This window comes from Elephas maximus, chromosome X, assembly GCF_024166365.1.
Source record: "Elephas maximus indicus isolate mEleMax1 chromosome X, mEleMax1 primary haplotype, whole genome shotgun sequence".
Lineage (NCBI taxonomy): Eukaryota > Metazoa > Chordata > Mammalia > Proboscidea > Elephantidae > Elephas > Elephas maximus.
In genome coordinates, this window is record NC_064846.1 from 2569228 (window position 1) to 2588861 (window position 19634).

Consider the following 19634-nt stretch of genomic DNA (forward strand, 5'->3'; position numbering starts at 1 on the left):
TCTCTCCTCCGGGGAAGGGCAGCTCACCCCACTCAGGATGCTGGGGTTGCAGCTTTGACTTTATTAAGAAAAGAAGCACTGTTGCTCGTCAGAGGACCGTCCATGAAGACTGGGGGCAAAACAGATCCTGAAGGGTGGGCCTGGCCTGTGTGTCTCCCCCGTGCTTGGGGGAGTGAGGGACTCACCCCCAGCAGGGTGGGGAGAGGGCCACTCTGGTGCTGGCGGGGGTGCCCTGCTTCCCTGAAGGCACTGAGAGCTGGGGGTGAGCCTACCGGCCCAAGGGCCCACATCCACGTGGGGCTAGGGATTGAGCCAGGGGTGCTGCAGGCAATCGGCGGCACTGGCCCGCTTCTCCGGGATGTACTCCATCATGGGCAGCAGGAAGGCGCTGAACTGCGTGGCCTGCTCCAGGGGCCACTCATACTTCTCCACGAGCACCTCATACAGGCCCCAGTGCTTGAGGTTGTGGATGTGCCGCAGCTCTCCTGGGGAAGGCGGCCGGCATCAGGCTCTGCCCTTGGGCTGGGCGTTGGGCTGTGGTCCCCGGGTGGGTGTTAGGAGCCACCTCCAGGCCACCAGGCACTCAGGCTGGGCTCCCAGCTGAGCTCTTAGGCTGCCCAGAAAGCCTCAGGCTCCTAGAACCCAGTTTCCCATTTCAGAACCCAAGGTCCCTGCCCCACCCTCCCTGGCCCCTACCTCTTCGGTTGAAGAACTCCCGGGAATAGCGGCCTGAGAGGGCGAACACCGGGGGGATGTCTCCCAGGAGCTCCACAATGTGGGCAATGTGGTCTGTGGGCACAGAGGAGGTTGGGGTGGGCCGGCCACCTGGAGGCTCTGAGGTGAGCCCCGGGCCGCCTCACCTACCCTCATCCCGACTGTAGTCTTCCCCAGAGTGGGGCTCGAACAGGTAGTCACCAGTGGCCAGCTCAAAGGCCTGGAATGGGGAGAGGGTGAGGCCACCACAGAGGCCCAGTCAGGAGCCCCCCATCTTACCACCCGCCCTACCATGCAGGCTGTGCTCCAGATGTCAGCTGGGGGGCCATACTCTGCACCAATCAGAACCTCCACGGCCCGGTACTGCCGAGTCTGGATGTCCTCCGTGAAGTGCTTGTGCTGCAGGCAAGGGGAGCTCTGGGGGAAGCTGGGTCTGCCCCCACCCCAACCTCTGGTGCCCCGACAGAAGTCCCCAAGGCATCATAGCCCTACTTGGGGGCTTGCTCTAAGCCTTAGGGTCCCGGGTATCACAACAGGAATTGGGCTGGTGACCCGAGTTTAAGCATGGCGGTTACTCAGTGCTGGTTGACCGGGTTGATGAAGGAGCTCACAACTAAACAGAAGAACGGTGTACACTGCAGGCTCCAAGGTCAGGGCCCTGGTTACCCTCCCGTCAGGGCTTCCTGAGAGCAGGGCTGGGCCCACTCCCAGCCAAGACACTGCACCCCGCTGGGCTACAGGCCTGCTCATACCACCCAGCAGGCGTTGCCCAGATCTGCAATCTTGATCTTGATTTTGTCTGCGTTTTGGGGCTCCAAGGGGTTCACCAGGAGGCTTGAGGCACCGAATGGCGCTGGGGAAGGGAGAGCCGGGAGTGAGCAGGCCCGCCACCCCAGCCTGCAGCCGCCCGTACCCCCAGCCCACTTACTGCTGGGTGAAAGGAGGCCCCCAGTCTCCCGCTGATTGGACGATCCCGAGAGGACGGAGCACGAGGCAGCAGAGAAAAGCGAGCCCGAGAAGCCTGAGGTCTGCGAGCTGGGGCTGAGGCTGCGTGCCCCACCTGGGGCCGGTGACGACGAGGCTGGGGAGGGGCCTGCCCCAGCCCCCCCAGGGTGGCAGCCGGAAGAAGAGGTAGAGCCACTGCCCCCCTCTAGTCTTGAGCTGGTGTCTGGGCACATGGGAGGGAGGTGGGTTGGGAGCCACTTGCCCTGTGGCCCCGTGTCCCAGCACCCTGCCACCCTGGCCGCTTCCTCACCCTCGGCCTGGGCTGCAGCCTCCATGGCCTCCAGCCTCTGCAGGTCCCGCAGCCGCTCCTCCAGCAGCCGCTTCTGCTGCTTTCGTTTGCGCCGCAGCTTCTTCCTCTTGTTCTTGGACAGCTTTCCAGGCTGCCAGCAGAGCCAGGGTCACCCCAGCCAGCCGAGGCCTCTGCCCGTAGCCCACACACTCCCACAAGGGAGAAGGCCTCCAGGCCCCGGGGTCCCACAGGTGCCAGAACAGGGTGCCATTATGGTCCAGCCCACTGCCACCACCCTCCTGCCCACCTGCCCGCCTTGCCCTGGCCCCTCACAATGCCCCCTCTCTCTGGGAGCCAGATGCTCCCCTCTCAGAGGGGAGGTGACTCTGCCACTCGCCACTCTCCGCTCACCCCACCACCTCCTCACAACCCCCTGCCAACCTCAGCTCCTTCCATGTTCCTGTTCCCACTCCTGAGCCCAGCCCCACACCCGCCACCCAGAGCCGCAGGCACTCATCGGTGGGGAAGGAACTGAACCCGGTGTGGTGGGCTGCATTCATGGTTAGGGAAGCCCCGAGGCCTCCTGCTGGAGCAGTGGCGAGCCTAGCACCACCTAGGGCAGTTTGGGACATGAGGCACCTCCGTAGGTATGTGTCACCTTCACCCAGGCTACCCAGCCTTTTGGACATGCTGTTGCAGGTGTGGGGATGGGATAGCGGTATGGCTGAGGTGGCAGACTTGGAGGATGGGGAAATGGAGTGCAGGACAAGAGGGTGCCCCAACTTACCAAGACCTCCGGGGGGGCAGTGCTGACTGGGGTTCAGGAGACCAGCGGGCAGGTGAGGGGAGAGAGAGAAACAGACTCAGGGGGGCTGAGGCCCCGCGGGCCCACCTCGGCCCGCCAAGCTCTTGGTACCTGTGGAACGGGAGGGCGGCGGGCCCCCTGACTGCTGCCACTCGGTGGCCTCGGTGGCCAGGCGCCTGATGTAGGCGTCCCCCACACACAGCAGGATGTTCTCGGGCTTGATGTCTGTGTGGATGATCTTGCACTTGGTGTGGAGGTAGTCCAGGCCATCCAGCACCTGGGGAGAGCCACACCTGAGTTTTCCTAGCTAGCCGGCCCAGGCCGGGTTAGGGGCCTGGTGGGCAGCGCTCACCTGCCTCACGATGCTCTTCACACAGGGCACGGGCAGACCCTGGTAGTTGGACTTGATGATCCACTTGAGGAGCTGGTGGCCCAGGACCTCCAGCACCATGCACACATCTGGGCCTGCGAGTGAAGGGTGGCAGCAGGGTTCTGGCTCAGCCCACCCGCCCAGCTGCCGGGACAGCAGTGAGGCTCGGGGTGGGGCAGCAGGGTAAGCAGACAGCCCCGTTTTCCCTGGGCAGTTCCGGTGGCCACCGTCGCCTGGCATAATTATTTATAGTGTCCCCTGTCACTCTCAGAAGTGTGCCAGTTTGGACAGTACATTCTGTGGTCATCGTAGAGAGAGGGTGCTGGAACAGCCCCCAAGGCAGCCCCACTCCCACGCCCAGGTACGCTCTGCCCTCTGCCACCTTGGTTGCCTACTGAACCCCCCATGGAGTCACGAACTCCCAAAGTGGTGGGCTGTTTCGTAGAACAGCAGCCCTGGGAGGGATAAGCACCATCACACAGATCGGCAGATGGGGGCCCAGGAAGCTAGGAAGGCAGGAGCTGGCCCCTTTGCTACCGTAAAGGATACGGACACCGTTAACCCCCGAGATCCTGAAGTCATCAATAAGCTGAACGATGGTCTCTCTTTTGGGGTCGCTGGGGTCGCTGTCCCGCACCTGGAGCAGAAGGCAGGGGGCCACAATGGCTCCGGCCCGTCCTCACCAGCGGCTGTCCAGCAGCCCCTGCAGCACCTCTGGCCCCTCTCCCACCAAGGTGGGCCACGCTGTCCCCTCCCTGACACCCCCCAGAGCCCTATACGGGGTCCGGCAGGCCCTGCACCCGCATTGCCTGGCCAGCCACTGCAGGAGGAGGCGCCTCACACATTTCAGGAGCTTGATCTCATCCACAGCTGTCTCTGTGTAATGCCCTGCGCTCTTCACCACTTTCAGGGCCACGAACCGCTTGCGCCTGCGACAAGACCCGCATCAGCTGTGGCTCTGGCCAGCTCTGCAGGGGGCAGCCCGGTGACCCTGAGTGAGCCTGAAGTGCAGGGGTCAGGGAGGCCCATGGGCCACTCACTGGATGTCCCAGCAGAGCCAGACAGTGGAGAAGTGGCCCCAGCCCAGCTTGCGCACCACGTGGTACCGCCCATTGAACAAGTCACCAATCTTCACCGGGTAGTAGCCGCCTGGTGAGGGAGCACATAGATCACGGTGGGCCTGCCTCCCTCCCCTGCCCCCAGGCAGCCCCCCTGCCAGCCCTCTGCCCTCTCAGGCCCAGTTGTGGGCCCCCCAATCTTGGGGCAGCCTCCTGCTCCCGGGGCCTGTCCCGGCCCGGCAGTGGCCACCTTGGAGCCAGCTCAGGCCTCACCCTTGCAGTAGTCCTTAGGGTCTTCCTGCTCCTCGTCGTCGGAGCCCAGAAGCCCCTGCAGCATCCGAGGCACCGGCGCGGCCAGGGCCAACTCAGAGCCCGAGGACTCGGGCCCACAGGAGGCCTGTGAGCTGGGGGCGGGTGACAGTGAGCTCGGAGAAGCTCCAGGGGCCCCGGAGTGCCGGGCCGGGCCCTACCTGCTGCTGCTGCCACTGTCCCCGCCGCCGCCGCCGCCGCCGCCCGCACTGGCGCTCATCCCTGCCGGGACCACAGCTCCGGCGCCCCGGGGCGGCTGCTCCTGTGGGGCCCGGTCACGGCCCCAGCATTTATAGCTTCGGCTGCTGATCTCACCCGCCTTTATAAATAGCCTCCCAGCTGCTCGGCTGCGGGCAAGGTATGCGGGCCGGCGCGGGGAGGGGGCGGTGTGACGCCGGCGGCGCCCCCGGAGCCCAGCCCCCAGGCCCAGCCCCACACAGGAATATAGCAGTGACCCGGCCCCCAGATCAAGCCCCTGTGCTACCTGTGACCCAGCCCCGGCGCTCCAGGACTGCCCTCAGGGCCACTGAGTGGACACACAGCAGCGACCTGGCCCCCAGGCCGAGCCCCACGTGTGGCCATGGCAGCCATTCGGCCCCCAGGCCCAGCCCCCACACTCCAGGGCTGCTGGCGCTCACTCGCAGGACACAACAGAACGTTCTCCAATTCCACTTGGCCCCTCCCATTCCCATCGGAACCCCCTTCTCTGCTTGCCTGTTTGGCCGGTTCCCGCCTTTCCCGCCACTGCCCGTCTCCCTTCCCCATCTGTGATGTAATTGGGGCTCTGGCCGGCCCAGGGGCCGGAGGTCCTCAGTAACCAGCACAGGCATGAGCTGAGACACCTGGTTCCCTGACTAGAGGTGCCTGGGCCAGCTGAGTGGGAGCCCGGCCCCTCACTGTCCCACCGCCATTTCCACGGGAACCAGCCACTCTAGCCCTGCCCTCATGGGGAGCAAGCAAGGCCATGCTGCTTCCAAGCCTGGGAGCAGGGCGGTGACAGCCCTCCGGAGCCTGGGACCACGGGGATGAACTAGATCCCCAGACCTGCCTGCCACCCCCCATCTGACCACGGCCGAAGCACAGATGGAGGCAGGTGGGGGGCTTTGGGCCAGCCTAGGGGCTCCGCCTGGAGTCTATGGGCAGCAGTGTGGCTTTCTGGCAGATGCTACGGGCACTTCCGCCTTAGAAAGATCACTCCAGATCCTTCAAGCACCCTTCGGAGGGGCAAGGGTGCAGGCTGTCAGGGAGTCAGGGTGAAGCAGAGGGAGCTTGGCCTTGACCGTAGTTATCCAAAAAGGGAGACACTTGGTCCTGCATCCCTCTCTTTCCCTCAGGCAGACCAGGGAAGGCAGCCCCTGGGAAGGCTGAGCTGACTTGTAGGGGGAGGTGGAGGCTGGGCTTTGTCTTGAAAGATGTATTTCTATTTTATTTCCAGATGTGATTCTCCAGCAAGCAAATAAATACAGTGGGCGGGAGAGGTCGGCGGGGAAGAGGTGGGCGGCTATAAATTAGACACACGCCCAAGTGGGAGAGACGCTGGGGGCAGTGCTGCCAGGCACAGCCCCTGGTGTGCACCCCACCCACCCTGTGTGCTTGGCTGGCCCCTCCTCAGTCACTGGCTAGACCCAGGGGTCATAAGGCACTGCAGCGGGGGTCCTGCTGGCTGCTCCCCAGGCCCACGGAGCTCACAGGTGAGTCACTTTGTTCTCCACCAGGGCGGCGATCTGCTGTAGGCGGCAGGCCAGCTGCATCTTCTGGCCCATGGGGTCTTCCTCCAGGGCGCTGATGATCTGTCCGGGGAGGGTCGGGGGCCCGCCTGAGGCCTCATTTCAGCAGGGGGCTGCCAGGGCCTCCCTGAGGAATCACCCCTCTGAGCTCCACTGTCCCTCCAGAGTGGTTGGGGTCTCACCTGGTCGTAATACCTGTGGATGTGCTTGTAGAGGTCTTGCAGTGCCTCCAGGCAGTGAGGGGCAGAGGTGTAGCTCTGGGGGCAGCGTGGGGTGGGGGTGAGGCCCCAGCCTGTGGCTCGAGCCCTGAGGCCCACCCCATCTTCCCCCCTTCCCCCCTCCCAGGCTGCACCTCACCCCCGAGAGCTCAGCAAGAGCTGAGTTCATCTCCTGGTAGCTGGCTGGGGAGCTCTCACGAATGTCTGTGTAGTATCTGGGAGAGAGGACAGAGTTAGGGGTGGGCCAGGCCCGTACCCCCAGCCTTAACTAGCCAGCGGGACACCTACTTCTCCACCATCTGCTTGTAGCGAGGGATCTCCCGAGCATAGAGAAGTTTGTTCACAGGGGAATCCTGCGCCGGGAGGAGAGGCACATGTGAGCTTCTCCCCAGGCCCGCCCGGGCCCACCCCATCCACAGCCCCACGGCCTCTCCTCCTCCAGCCCGCTGGCCCCAGGGTGCCCTCACCCGGCCCACTTTGTGCTCCGAGACGGTGCAGGAGTCGATGAAGGTCTGGGCGATGACGGCAAGGATGGCATCCACATTGTCTGACACCCGCACATCAAAGATGAACTGGGGGTTCTTCAGGGTGTTCACCCAGAACCTCAGCAGCAGGCTGGGGACACAGGCCGGACATGGGCCGTTGCGTGGCCGGCTGGGCCCTCCGGCAGCACACGCCACAGCCAGGGTTCCAGCCCTCATTCCCGTCAGGAGCCATCCTTGTGACCAGGGGACGTGGTGGGGTAAGGCCTGGCACCTGTTGGTCTTCCAGATGTGCAGAGTGTCAGGGTCATCGATGCCGTGCTTCTCCGCCAGCTCGTCCAGGAAATCAAACAAGTACCTGACGGCGATGGGCACGGGGCGGTTCACGCTCAGGATGGCCTGGAACGTGTCGTCCACAAACTTCTGCAGCGTGCCCTGCAAGGCAGGCAGGGTTGTTGGGGGTGTGTGGGGCAGGGTAGCGCCAGCTCAGTCGGGACCCCCGCCGGCCTCCTGGCCCCTGACCTTCATGGAGAGCAGGCGGGTGAGGTAGATTTCCGGAATGGCCTTGGCTCGGGCCCGCTCGCGCTCCCGTTCCCGCAGGCTGCTCCGCCGAGGCTTGGTCCCTTCTGGCTCCTCAGTGGCCTTCACCAGGTGCCAGAGGCGGAGTCCACCCTCCTCACTGTCCTCGAGCATGGGTGTGTCTGAAAGCACCAGGACTGGCCTTGCTCTGTCGGCCTGGGTTGCCCGGCCCACTCACCCAGTGAGGAGAGAAAAGGAGGAGAGTGGGGAGAGGAGGGTGGCCGAGTAGGGGCCCCAGCTCAGGCCACGTCCTCTCCTGCCCTGGTCCACTACCCTGGGCTTTGGACCCTCCTCCCCGTGTGCAAGGTGGGAGACCCGGGCAAGGCCTGGTTTCAGGGCTTGGGAAGCCCACTGGTGCGTCGTCCCAGGGCAGACAGCATGTCTGGGCTGAAGCACTCACTCTCCCCAGAGGGGCAGCTCTGGACTGGACTCTGGGTGATGGTGCCTATGTGGTGCAGCTGGGGGATGAGCCCCACCGTGGCTCCATCCGGGACCTGGCAGGGAGGGGGCAGAGGCCCAGTCACTGTCACTGGCTGACCCCTGAGGCAGGGCCGGATCTCTAGCCCCCACCCTGCCCACCTTGTAGTGCTGTAGGGTGTTGAGTCTCTTCCAGTGGTTCTGGGTCACCGAGGTCAGGTCCTCATCAGACAGAGTGAGGTGACCAGCCATGCCTGAGCGCCACTCTGGGGGGACACAGGGAAACCAGTCGGCCCCCAGTCTGTTCCCAGAGTCCCCTATTCTCGGCAAGGCAGAGCAGAGCGTCTGCAGATGGGAAGGGCCCAGGTGGGGCAGGCCCTCTCACCGAGGTCTAGGGTGTGCACAGAGGGCCTCTGGGAGAAGGGGGTGCCCTTGTAGACCTGGTCCAACACCTTCTCCTTGACCTGGGTGATAGTGTCGGTGTCGAGCACCCGGGCTGGCACACACTGCCCGCTGCTGGTCCCTGCCATCCTGCTGGTGCCTGCCAGCACCATGAGCGTCAGGGGCCGGAACTCCACGTCCTCCCTCAGCAGGCGGCTGTCGTTCAGGGTGCGCTTGGCCTTGCCCGTCACGGCGTCCACAGGGCCCTTGTCCACCTGGTACTTGATGGCCCGAAAGAGCATGTACAGCGGCTCTCCAGCCACCTCCTGTGATCATCAGGACAGGCTCAATGCACACGAAGAGGCTCAGCTCCGGCCTTTCCTGGCCTTCGCTTTCGTCTAGCCCCCGGTACAGGGTTCGAGGCCCTTCCTCTCCTGTTGCTGTGCCCTCCCGGTGCCCCTGAGGCAGGGAGAGAGCTCTCATCCTCAGCCTGCCCTGAGGCCCCACCCTGACCAAGCCCCTGTGTGGGAACAAGGATGGCTGCAGGCGGGCGGCACTCCTCACCCTCAGGAAGGCGTAGAGACAGATGGACAGCCAGTTAGTGAGCAGCTTCTCCACCATGCTCTCTGTCCTGCAGGGATTAGGCCTCAGCTCGGGGGGCTACAGGCCCATCCTGCTCTGCCCGTGCCCCCTCCCCACGGGCTGAGGCGGGCCCCCACCCGAGTGCCCCCTCTCTTCTGGCACTCAGGGGCTTCCCTCGGAGCCTACCTCCTGTGGCCCCTGGCCCACCCATCCCGAGGCCCACCTGCGCAGCATGAGCTTGGGGTTCTTGTCCACATAATGGGCGGCCAGGTCGCCGAGCAGGGTCTTCAGGATGTCGGTCAGGTACTCCAGCTTGCCATGCAGCGCAAGGGACAGCAGGGAGGCCACGTGGCAGCGGTCACGCTGGGAGAAGCTGGGCTGCTCCTCCAGCGTGTGGATGAGCTAGGTGGGGGGCCGGTGCTCACTGGGGGAAGGCCCGTGCCCTGCGCCCACCCCAGCACTCACTTCTGTCCCCAGTCCCGCCACCCTCCCCAGCCAGCACCCGAGCCCAGGCAGCCCTCACTGTGAGGAGGAAGAGTCTGCTGTTGAGCAGGTGGGAGAGCTGCGTGAGGCCCTGGCGCACAGTGGCGTGGCGGGCCTCTTCCTCAGGCCCGTTGGGCCAGGGCTGCAGCGGGCAGCCGCCATGGCCGGGGAAGAAGACGCGCTCCGCGTACGTGTGGTAGTCCAGGAAGGGGATGCCACTGGCCTCCAGGTCGCTACTGAGGTCGGTCATCTCGGTCATCAGGTCTGCAGGCGGGGAGCTGGTGAGGGCCAGGGTGGGCCCAGGCCAGGTGGTCCCTTGCTGTCCCCTCACGCCCGCACCTGTGAACTCCTTGCGGCACTGGTCGCCCACGCTGATCTCCAGGTTCTCCAGCTGCACCAGCACCTTCTGGTAGTCTCGCAAGGCCTGCTTGCTCTTGTGCCTGGAGTCCAGGGCCAGGGTCAGCTGTAGGTCGGGGCCGCCAGCCCACCCAGCCCAGCCTAGGCGGGGAGCCGCCCTTTCCTTAGGGCAGAGGGCTGAGGGGACGTGGGGTGGGCTGGTGCCTCACCTGTACATGAGGGTGAGCAGGAGCACGGCAGCAGTCAGCAGGGCGGCGCCCAGCCCCAGGCCCACTTGGGCTTCCACGGGGAAGGTGGCCAGCGCAGGCTCTGCCTCATACTGCACAGGGCCCAGTGCCAGCCGCACGTTGCCCATGTGCACCTGTGGGTGGGCGGCGGGCTTGAGCTCGGCCCTGGGTGCTGGCCGCCTGCTGCCCACCGCCCACCACCCAGCCCGCGGCCTCACCACGAACTGGGGCAGGCTGCCAGAGCTGTTGCTGGGCTGCGGGGCCTGCAGGGGTGGCTCACAGTAGAGGTGGGTGAGGGTGAGCGTTTTCACCAGGCACTCCCCGTCTCCGATGAGCACACGCACCTCCTCCTTGCTGATACCCAGGTTGAGGCCCTCACCCTGGGGGACAGAGCACAGGCCTGAGCTGGGTCCCTGCCTCTCCCGCCCGAGGCCCGAGCGTCCCTCACCTCCACATCGAGCACGTTGCCTGGCTTGAGACGGTAGGGGCGGATGGGGCCATCGCGGCTGAGGGGCGCCAGGCGGGGGTTGGGCTGGTAGAGGAAGGCCCGGCCCCCGCTGGCCCTGGCAAAGTCCACGTGCACATTGTCCAGGGTGAAGAAGACCCGGCGTGGGCGGGCGCCATCAGGCACAGCAGGGCTCAGGCACAGGAGGAGGCTGGACGAGTTGATGGAGCAGACCGTGGAGCACTGTGGGAGGCAGCCAGGGCAGGCACAGTATGTCAGTTGGGGCACCCTCCCTCTCCCCTCCCCACCGGCAACAGGGGCTCACCTGCAGCAAGCCCCCATCAAGCCGGACACAAGCCTGGGGGTCTGCAGCAGGGACCCCACAGCTCCGCCTTGGGTCTGGGTCCTGGGGCTGGGCCAGGCTGGGCTCAGGCCAGGCCAGTGTGACCCCCTCCGGGCCCTCGGCCTCCAGCCACACCGACAGCAGGGGCCGCCGCACAACGTCCAGGCCTGAGCCCCTGACACGGATCAGCCGCCCGCCCCTGCACCAGGACAACAGAGGGTGGGCATTGGGCAGGGGCGGGGCGGGGGGGCCGGCCCCTGCCTCAGGTTGTCCAGGGTCGGCAGCCTGGCTTCTCACCCCCGGAAGCTGACACTGGGCTCCGCTGCCAGAAGCTGGGGGTTGGCCGTGTAGAGGAACGGGCTGGACAGCAGCGTGCGCTGGGCCTGGCCGAAGACAACTTGAACGATTGCTTTTCCTGGGGCTGCCTGGGGCATGGTGCGGCACGTGATAGTCTCAGGACACACAGGCTCTCGGCTGCGGGTGTGGGTAGGGGGTTGTCCTCTTGGGCTGTGGCCTAGCGCTGTCCCCACACGGGAGGCCCCTTTGCCTTCCTCAAGGAGACCAGTGGGGTGGGCGCCAGGGTCATTCTCTGCGAATTGGAAGGGGGCCTTCGGGAGTCCCGAGTCCGCCCACTCCACTGTACAGAAAGGAACACTGAGGCCTACAGAGAGTGGTGGGCCAGCAGGGCCAGGTACTCACATGGGACAAGGCTGACCTCCCACGAACGCACTGATGTTGCCCCCTGTCTGGAGGTGCTGCCCACGGATGGTGAGCTGGGTGCCCCCTGCCTGGGGGCCCCACAGGGGACTCAGGCTCAGTAGGACCGGGTCCTGGGGAACAGGGTGGGCTGGGGCAGGCCTGGCAGCCTGACCTGGTGCCTCCTCACCTCTCAGGCCCCATCCCCACTGCCCTTGGGCTGTAAGAGCTTTGTCCCCTGGGCCCCAGCCGACCACGCCCTCTATCCAGAGCACTGTGCTAACCACCTCTGCACCCACTGCTTCTGCTCTGGGCTTCCCACGCTTCGTGACCCCTCCCAGACAGGCAGCCAGAGGCCTGCTACCTCAGGTCAAGTTCACAGCGCTCACTTAGATGCCCACCCACCCTCCTGCATCTGGACCAGGTCCAGTGGGCACTGACCTGGTAAGTGAAGTGCTGGGTGGAGATGCCCGGTGGCCGACCCTTAATGGCCACTTGAACTGGCCCCACGGTGCCGTTGGGGGCGGGAGACGTCACACACACAATTCTGAGGAGTGGAGGCCAGGGACATGCGTCTGGCCAGGTGGAGCTCCCTGGATCCCTGGCCAGGGCCACTCAGCCCCTGCTCCGAGCCTGCCCACCCCCCCACCCTCCCCGCTGCCAGCTCCTCCCCCCTCTGCTGACTAGCTTTGCGCCCTCGCTTCTGCACCAGGGCCCCATGCTTTTTGGCCGAAAGCTTCCTTTCTTCCGGGGTGGCCTGGCGCCTCACCGAGCAGAGATCCGGTACAGAGCTGGGTCAGGGCTGCAGGGCCGGCCAGCCACCCTCACAGCGTCCCGCACATCGGCGAAGTCCCGGCCCAGGTTCGAGCCTAGGATGGTGAGGGCCAGGCCTCCCTCTGGGGGACCAGTCCGGGGCTCAATCTGTATCCGGGAGGAATGGAAGATGGCGTGCTGCAACCACAGCCCTGCTCAGCCGTGAGGCTCAGGGATCTGGGGCAGCTGAGGCTAGGACAGTGGCAGGGGGCATGGGGAAGGGAGGGACTATGGGGGTGGCTCAGCCTGCCGGGGTGCTCACCGAGAAAATGCTAGGCCGAGGGCAGAGCTGCAGGGCAGCCCCGGGCGGGCACAGGGGCCCATAGCGACAGGCTGGCTGGCTGTGGCGGCACCACAGGCAGCCCAGGCTCCCGTTGGCTGCCTGGCAGTGGCTGCAGTCGGGGTGGCCCACAGCGCAGTCATACAGGGTCACTAGGGAAGATCAGGCAGCGATGAGGTCCCTCTCTTCGTCTGCAGGCCCTGCCCACCCCCCCCCCCCCCGCTCGCCCCCAGCTCACCATGAAGAAGGTCTGCGTTGTCCAGGCGCTGGGTCTCGCCCCGGGTGACATAGATGGGCACCCGGAGCTCCCGCTGGGAGGTTGAGGGGTGGAACTGTGGGAGGAGGCCTGGGTCAAGTCCTGGGCCCACTCGGCACCCTAACCCTTCCTCCTCCAGGATACCCCCAGAATGGGCATGATCGTTCAGGGCCCAGGGTTAAGGCGAGGGCCTGTGTCCCCGCTACGTGTCCAAGGCCCGGCACAGAGCAGGCGCTCTTGAGTGAGGGCAGATGATGAGATGGGGGCCTGTCCCAGGGCTTTGGGAGGTGCCTGTGGCTGTGAGGTGGTGGGGCAGCTGCCACCTGCTGGGCCTGGCAGTAGATAAGGCTCCCATCCCCAGCAGTCTCTTCCAGGGAGGCGGGCAGCCTCCGAAGCTCTCCCGGCAGCTCCAGCCAGCAGTGGTAGGAGGCAGGCAGGCCCTAGGGCGGGACATGATCAGGGCCTTGGACATTGGCACACCCACCCACCCCATCGCTGCCCCCCGCCCACCCACTCACTCGAAAATGGTGAAGGTTCCGCACACGCAGCACCAAGCGACTCTCCCAGCCCACGGGCACCAGCAGGGGACCAGCCAGGCCCTCAACCTGAGGGCAGGCCTCAGGGCCTCGCTCCTGGACGTCCACCTGGGGAAATGAGACCCCATAGCCCTTCAGAACTCGAGGGGCCTGGACAGGGTGTGGGGAGAAGCAGCCCACTTTTGCCTTGTGGTGCCTACAATGGGAAAGGCAGAGTCTGACAGCCCCACCCACCTCCTGGGCGCTGTAGATGGTCCTCTCGCCATCGGGGCAGTGCTCCTCAAGCACACACTGGCTGCTCTGGGGGCACCAGTGGCACCGCCATAGGCTGCCCACGCAAGCGCGGCACCTGGAGGGGCAGGGAGGCGGCTCAGGCCGGGTGCATTGGGGGCCGTCTGCCTCCACCCAGCAGGAGCCCAGCTTCGGAACTCACGGGGCGGCCATGTCCAAGGCCTGGACAGCGCTGCAGTCATAGAAGGAGAAGTTGGCAGCAGCCACAACCACATCCTCAAACATCAAGGTCAGGAGCAGGGTGACATGGTCTGGGAGGGGACAGGGGTGGCGGGGTGGGTCTGGGGGACCTCCTGCTTCCAGCTCCTGCCTGGGCCCCCTGCCCTGGCCCCAGAGCCCCTCACCTGTGCCTGGAGGGTTAAGTGGCACCTGGTCATGGGGAGGGGTGACACAGGTCACATGGGGCCCTTCCACGTGAGCCAAGCTGTCATAGTCTCCAAAGGCACAGTGGAAGTACTCGTCCAGGGCCAGGGCAGGCAGCCGGGGGACAGAGAGGGTAACCTGGGGACACGTGGGAGAGAACCAGAGCAGGCAGCGGTTCTGCAGGCCACCTGGCTGAGGAAGGCGAGGCAGGCCAGTGCTGGGGGCGGAAGCAGAGCAGGGAGGCAGTGCCACAGAGGCTGTGTCCTACCTGGCCCTGCTCCTGGCGGGGGTGCTGGGCCGGCAGCAGGGCCTGGATGTGTGGACAGTGGCTCCCCTCTTCATAGCTCCACAGCCACTGGTTCGGCTGAGCTGCCCGCTCACACTGGCCCTTCCGGGTACACCTGGTGGGCAGGGGCCCACTGGATTACTGTGGGGTCTTGGGGACCTCTGGTCCTCATCACCCAGCCCACCTAGATGGCCCAGCTGGAGACAGTGAGGAAGGTGGCCAAGCACAAGGTGCTTTAGGGTCAAGGTGCCGGCTTTGGCCTTGACTTTGAGTGAGAGGGAAGCTACTGGAGGGTTGGAGGCAGGGGGAGGATGTAGGTCGGAAGTATGGTTGTGATCAGGGATTCCTCGGGTTTCTGTGTGGAGCATGGGCTGGAGGAGACTGGGGAAGATGAGGACACCAGGAGAGGGGACAGAGGCCTGGCCTGGGATAGGGCTGGGGAAGGAAATGTGAGCAGGTTGGGCGTGTCGAGAAGGGGGTGCTAGCCATCTTGTTGGCCAGTGAGACGGGGCAGGAGGGGGAGTTTGGTGATGACACCGCAGTCCCCCTCCTCCAGCCTAGAGCCACCTCCAGGTTCAGCCTGGGCTGGGCAGCAGCTGGGGCTCCCAGCCCACACCGCCAGGGCGGCGCTTACCTGCCCTGAAGGATACACCAGCCGCAGAGTGGGTCCCGGGCCTGCAGGCAGCTGGTGCAGTCAGGGAACTGGGGGCAGGCTGCCACGGGCACCCGATCCACCTGCGTGGGCAGCAGGGCGAGAGAGGCTGTGAGCATGGCACCCCGGGCCACATGTGCCCAGCCCCTGCCCTTGGTGGTCCTCACCTGCTGGGCAGTCAGGACATAGAGGTGGCTGCCACTGCTGTCCACCAGCAGGTCAGGACTGATGGCCGAGCCTGGGGGACCCACTTGCTGGGAGTAGTACACCTGGCCCTGGGAGTTGCTGAGAAAGACCTGGGGCGGGGGGGCGGGGACGCGAGGGTGGGGCTGGGCCACCAGCTGAAGCCCTGAGTCCAGGCCAACTCTCCAGGTTGGTGCTTGTTGGCAAGAACATACCTGCCCTATACACAAACACGTCCGGGGAACACCTGCCCGCCCCACCCCCCATGCCTATTTCCTTTCCCACCTGACTAGGGAGACCGTTCCATGCCACCAAGGGTCCAGCCAGCATCACCAGGCCTGGGACAGCCTCTCCAGGGAGCCACAAAACCCCCCAGATGAGGCCCTTCACCAGCAGGGCCTGTTCTGCCAGATGCTCTGAGGACCAGGTCCCACCCTAGCCCTGCCCCACGGGCTGGCACTGTCGGCTAGAGAAGGCAGGGCCACCACGGGAAGGCTCCCAGGGCAGCCATCCTAAGCATCTGGGAGCCAGCACAGGAGGTGGCACAGGGCCAGTTGTCAGCATGTGGTGCAGCCTTCAGCCAGCGGGACTCAGGCCAAGAGGTGGAGGGCTGCCGGGAGCTTCCCTGACCGCTTAGGGCCCCTCCCCCAACAGGCCCTTACCTTATGCAGCTGGCCCTGGGTGTCCCCCAGGAAGGCCATCATGTGCCCATCCACCTGGAGGGCAGCCACGGCGCTGATGGGCTGCTTGAGTAGCAGTAGAGGTTCAGCCTCCAGAGGGCGGCGGCCGGCAATAGGGCTGGGGGTGTGCTCATCACCGCAGGGGTATGACTCCGGGGAGTCCTGGGGGCAAGAGAGACCGACAGTATGATGCAGTTGCATGACAGGGAGAGGGAAATGGAGGGGGCAGGGGTTTGGCCAAAGGCTTGCCAGGTGGGAGACCAGCCAGTGCCTCCTCACTGGCCCATGGTCATGTTCACGCAGGGCTGCCCCCTCCACCTGCGCTGGGACCCACAGACCTGTTGTCGGGGTGGGGGGGGGGACAGACAGGAGTTAGGGTGGGCCGATGGGGGTGAGGGGCCACTCACAGGGGGTAGGGTGACACAGCGTGATGTCACACCATACTCGACGATGGCTTCCTCTGAGCCACTGGGGCCCCTGCCAGCTGTCGTGTAGCAGAGCCGCCGGGCCTCCTCCATGCTCCCGTCCAGCTGGGCCAAGGGAAAGGCACACAGGGCGGCCCTCGCCCCCCTTGAGCCAGCAGCAAATGCTCCCAGCAGGGTGCCCGGGGCAAGGAAGGCAGCCTGGACGAGGCCCTGGCCGCGGCAAACCAGGGGCACCTCCACGTAAGAGTAGAGGTTGGTGTCACCCAGACAGACACGGGCCACGTAGGAGCGGTACTCAGCCTGAGCCCGGGCCCCGCGGCGGCGGAAGACGAAGTAGGCAGACCGGGCATCAGCAAAGGCACCCACGTAACTATTGTTGTAGTCAGAGAAGTCGCCCACCACGAGGCGGCCCAAGCCTTCGCTGGAGAAGGGCTGGGGCCCAGCCAGCTGGCGCACGGTCAGCGGAGGGACCCCGCCCGACAGCTTGCCCGCCAGGCCCCTGGCCACTAGCAGAAGGTCTTGCCCTGGCACGGGCACCACCAGGCCCACTGTGGCCACTCCGGGAGCATTGGCGGCCACAAATTGTCCGTCACCAGGGTCCTCGGCCTGGTACAGCAGCTCAGCCACATCCCCCAGGCGCCGCTTCTCGCACACGCCCTGCCGCACCTGCCCACAGGCCACCAACTCCTGGGCCCGGCTGCTCACCAGCAGTAGCTGGTTGGCATTGTCAGTGAGCCGGGCCTGTGGGCACTCGGCCGGGTCTCGGAAGGGCACGCAGTCGGGGCTGTCGAGGACAGGGCCGGTGACAGCCATGGCCTCCAGCTGCAGTTCAGGGCTGAGCTGGAAGAGGCGGTTCACAGCACCCACATAGAGGGAGCCCGGGCCTGGCGCAAGCGCCAAGTGATTGAAGGTGGTGTTGGGTGCAGAGAATCGGTGAGCCCCGGTTAGAGGCAGTGGTGGCGGCGGCAGCAGCAGCAGCAGGAGGTGGAGACAAAAGGGAGGCCGGAGGGCCATCACGGGGGCCTGGGGGAGAGTCAGCAATGAGGCCTGGTGGGAGGGAGTCAGCAGCCCCCCTCCCCAAGGAGGCATGAGTCGGCATGGAAAGGGCCAAGACAGGGTAAGACAGAGAGGGCCGGGGGCAGACACACCAGGGTAGGGACAGAAGCAGAGAGGGGTGGGGAGAGGGGGGGCAGAGGAAGAGGCAAGGAGGAAGGACAGAGACAGGGAGGGAGGGAGAGAAGGACAAAGGGGTGGACAGAGAGGGGGACAAAGAAAAAGAAGGACAGAGAGAGCGTAGAGAGGGACAGAAAGAGTAAAGAAAAAAGGCAGAGGGATAAAAAAGGAGAGAGGGAGACAAGAGACAGAGGAGGAGAGTCTGAGGAGGGATAAAGAGTGTCCAAGAGATGGAGAAAGAGGAGGGGCTCTGAGGGCTAGAGGGGCAGGGGAGGGGAGAGAGGGAGGGCTATCCTGGCCAGCCTGAGGCAGTGGGCAGTGGGCAGTGGATGGGAGACAGGGAGGCAGAGGGGTTGGGATGGCCTGGGTGAGGGGGAATGTGGTGGAGAGGAGAGAAGCCATGGGCTCATGTCAGAGAGCTGGGGGAAACTAAAGCGGATGGGTGGTGGTCAGGGGCAGTGGGGACATAACAAGGTCACACTCAGAAGCCCAAGATGGAGCTGGGGGTGGTCAGGGCTGAGCTGGGAGAGAGCTGAGACTAGCAGAGGTGGGGCCAGGGGCTGAGGGGAGGCACCAGAGGCCCTAGCTGTGGGAGTGTTGACCAGGAGGGGTGTGAGAGGAAGAGAGAAGGAAAGAGCACTTGAAGAGACAGGGAGAGGGAGGGGGAGAAAGGCACCCCTCCCCTTCCCCCACCCCTGCAAGAAGCCCAGACCCCAAGAGATGGCTCCTATGGGCCTGCTGGGTGCCCCAGGCCAAGGATCTGAGCACAGGTCCTGCTGCAAACCCCCTGCCCACCCCCAGCCCTGAGCAAGGCCCATGACCCCCAGCCACAGGCAGATGGGCCCCAGCTGGCTGCCTGGGGGACTGGCCGAGGGAGACACACAAAACAGGAGACAGGCTTCAGGCCGACGCTGGGGCCTCCCTCCTCCTGACCCCCTACAGCTGGGGTGTGGGCACATGGCAGCAGGGATGGCAGTCAACCAGTGGGCACACGGCCTGCATCCCTTTCTGCCCTGGGGCAGGCCCCCAGCCCCTTATCTCAGGAACACAGACAGGGAGGCCCAGGCTGCTTGAGCATGGCATTTCCACTTGCCTGGCCTATCTCCCGCAGTGTCTGCACCCAGGAAGTACAGGGGGTGGGGCCGTGAGGCCTGGGCCCCAGCCTGTGCCATTCTACCACTCCTGCTCCCTCCCAGGGACATCTTTGAGGACGAGGGTTCCAGACACTTACCACTATGAAACTGTGCAGCCGAGGGGTCTTCCAAGTAGCACGGGACCATGGATGGCACATCTCATCAGTTCAGCTGCCTCAGGGCAGTGGTGCCAGGCACAAGATGGCTGTGGGGGGCATTGTCCCGAGTGGGAGGGAGGCAGAGACTCGGCCCCATTCCTGCCAGGCCCGGGGGAGGAGGGCGGCCGGGGGCGAGGGCCTGACGGCCGGGCTCAGCCACAGCTGGCAGCTTTGTCAATAGTGGCCGGGGCCAAGGCAGCCCTGCCTCCACCCCAACAATGTCCCCTCTGTCCTGACTCCCAGGCCCAGGAGCCCGTTATCTGGTGCTCTTACCCCCCCTGGAGTGTTCTGGGTAGGGGGCTCCCCATCACTCCCCACCCCAGGGAGACACCTACTGGGATGTGGGGACAAGGGGAGCAGGGTGTCCTCCAGCCAGAGAAATGAGGCTGTGTCCTCCGAGCACCCCCAGCGTGCCCCTCCCGTGCCCCTCAGCTAGGAGTCCAGCCTGCCCCTGTCCCTTTGCAGGGGTCAGGATGGGCCACACAGCCCCTTGGGAGGGCCAGAGGCACCAAGCCCTTGAAATGCCAGTGTCAGCCTTGGTAGCCTTGGTCCCTGGCTGAAGTGCCAGTCCTGGCTTCAATGGGCTCCTTTGTCCAGGCTGGGGGCAGGGGAGATGCTGACAAAGGCAGCAGCCCATAGAGAAGACCTCTCCTCCCCACCCCCCTGCCACCGCCCAGGATAAGACTGACCAGAGAGCAAGCCACCGGGCTGTCCCCCCTCCAGCCCCACCCCCAGGGGCAGGCAAAGTCCTGCCAGGTGGGCAGTGGCAGCCAGCAGAGAGGGATCTGAGGCAGAGGCCTCACAGTTTGGGGGATGGGGAAGCCACTGCAGACCCAGCCCTTAGCTTCAGGCCTGACAACTGACTGCCCCTGCCCACCTGCCCCCAAGGGAAGCACCTTCTGCAATGGGCCTAGGCCCGTGCCAGGGATCTGGGCAGAGGTGCCCACACCAGGGGAAAAGAAGGAGGGGGTGGTGGCC

At 65.3% G+C, this 19634-nt stretch overlaps 2 protein-coding genes across 18 annotated transcripts; both read right to left on the reverse strand.

Moving 5' to 3' along the window:
• Nucleotides 1-38: 38 nt before the first annotated feature.
• On the reverse strand, nt 39-5303 carry SRPK3 (SRSF protein kinase 3). Of its 12 annotated transcripts, XM_049872034.1 has the most exons (16): nt 4975-5303; nt 4652-4837; nt 4455-4585; nt 4164-4272; nt 3965-4052; nt 3673-3760; nt 3106-3212; nt 2865-3030; nt 2736-2761; nt 1970-2099; nt 1643-1882; nt 1467-1567; nt 1006-1113; nt 865-934; nt 697-789; nt 39-485 (listed from the first exon to the last, which is right to left on the reverse strand). In XM_049872034.1, the coding sequence occupies exons 1-16, from the start codon at nt 5253-5255 to the stop codon at nt 301-303; spliced, it is 2109 nt and encodes a 702-aa protein (XP_049727991.1). In that variant the 5' UTR covers nt 5256-5303; the 3' UTR covers nt 39-300. The 12 variants fall into 12 exon arrangements, with proteins under 12 accessions (XP_049727991.1, XP_049727988.1, XP_049727986.1 ...); XM_049872031.1 differs by having other exon boundaries at nt 1643-2099; XM_049872029.1 differs by having other exon boundaries at nt 1467-2099.
• Nucleotides 5304-6097: 794 nt separating this feature from the next.
• Nucleotides 6098-18699, reverse strand: PLXNB3 (plexin B3). Of its 6 annotated transcripts, XM_049872025.1 has the most exons (35): nt 18597-18699; nt 16175-17215; nt 15750-15929; nt 15072-15200; nt 14887-14987; nt 14235-14367; nt 13948-14104; nt 13746-13854; nt 13547-13661; nt 13295-13420; nt 13100-13216; nt 12759-12852; nt 12503-12672; nt 12197-12348; nt 11869-11974; nt 11431-11561; nt 11029-11205; nt 10714-10930; nt 10392-10631; nt 10162-10323; nt 9926-10077; nt 9699-9799; nt 9400-9623; nt 9100-9278; nt 8859-8925; nt 8299-8620; nt 8076-8179; nt 7897-7990; nt 7440-7618; nt 7192-7352; nt 6903-7050; nt 6724-6788; nt 6575-6650; nt 6400-6474; nt 6098-6280 (listed from the first exon to the last, which is right to left on the reverse strand). In XM_049872025.1, exons 1-35 carry the CDS (start codon nt 18654-18656, stop codon nt 6176-6178), a joined length of 5769 nt encoding a protein of 1922 aa, XP_049727982.1. In that variant the 5' UTR covers nt 18657-18699; the 3' UTR covers nt 6098-6175. The 6 variants fall into 6 exon arrangements, with proteins under 6 accessions (XP_049727982.1, XP_049727981.1, XP_049727980.1 ...); XM_049872024.1 differs by having other exon boundaries at nt 6098-6474; XM_049872023.1 differs by having other exon boundaries at nt 6413-6474; nt 6903-7352.
• Between the last annotated feature and the right edge of the window lie 935 nt (nt 18700-19634).

What these genes read in the sequence shown, in the direction of transcription:
- SRPK3 (XM_049872026.1), bottom strand. Translation starts at nt 5,255, where the DNA reads ATGGGGAAGGGAGACGGGCAGTGGCGGGAAAGGCGGGAACCGGCCAAA. An exon ending in TGGCTCTGCTGGGACATCCA is followed by an intron (nt 4,053 to 4,163) that starts GTGAGTGGCCCA and finishes GTCTTGTCGCAG; the next exon opens with GCGCAAGCGGTTCGTGGCCC. An exon ending in CTCGGGGGTTAACGGTGTCC is followed by an intron (nt 3,213 to 3,672) that starts GTATCCTTTACG and finishes TCGCAGGCCCAG; the next exon opens with ATGTGTGCATGGTGCTGGAG.
- PLXNB3 (XM_049872020.1), bottom strand. Translation starts at nt 18,656, where the DNA reads ATGTGCCATCCATGGTCCCGTGCTACTTGGAAGACCCCTCGGCTGCAC. An exon ending in GCTGTGTCACCCTACCCCCT is followed by an intron (nt 15,930 to 16,174) that starts GTGAGTGGCCCC and finishes TCTTGCCCCCAG; the next exon opens with GACTCCCCGGAGTCATACCC. An exon ending in ACTTAACCCTCCAGGCACAG is followed by an intron (nt 13,855 to 13,947) that starts GTGAGGGGCTCT and finishes GTCCCCTCCCAG; the next exon opens with ACCATGTCACCCTGCTCCTG.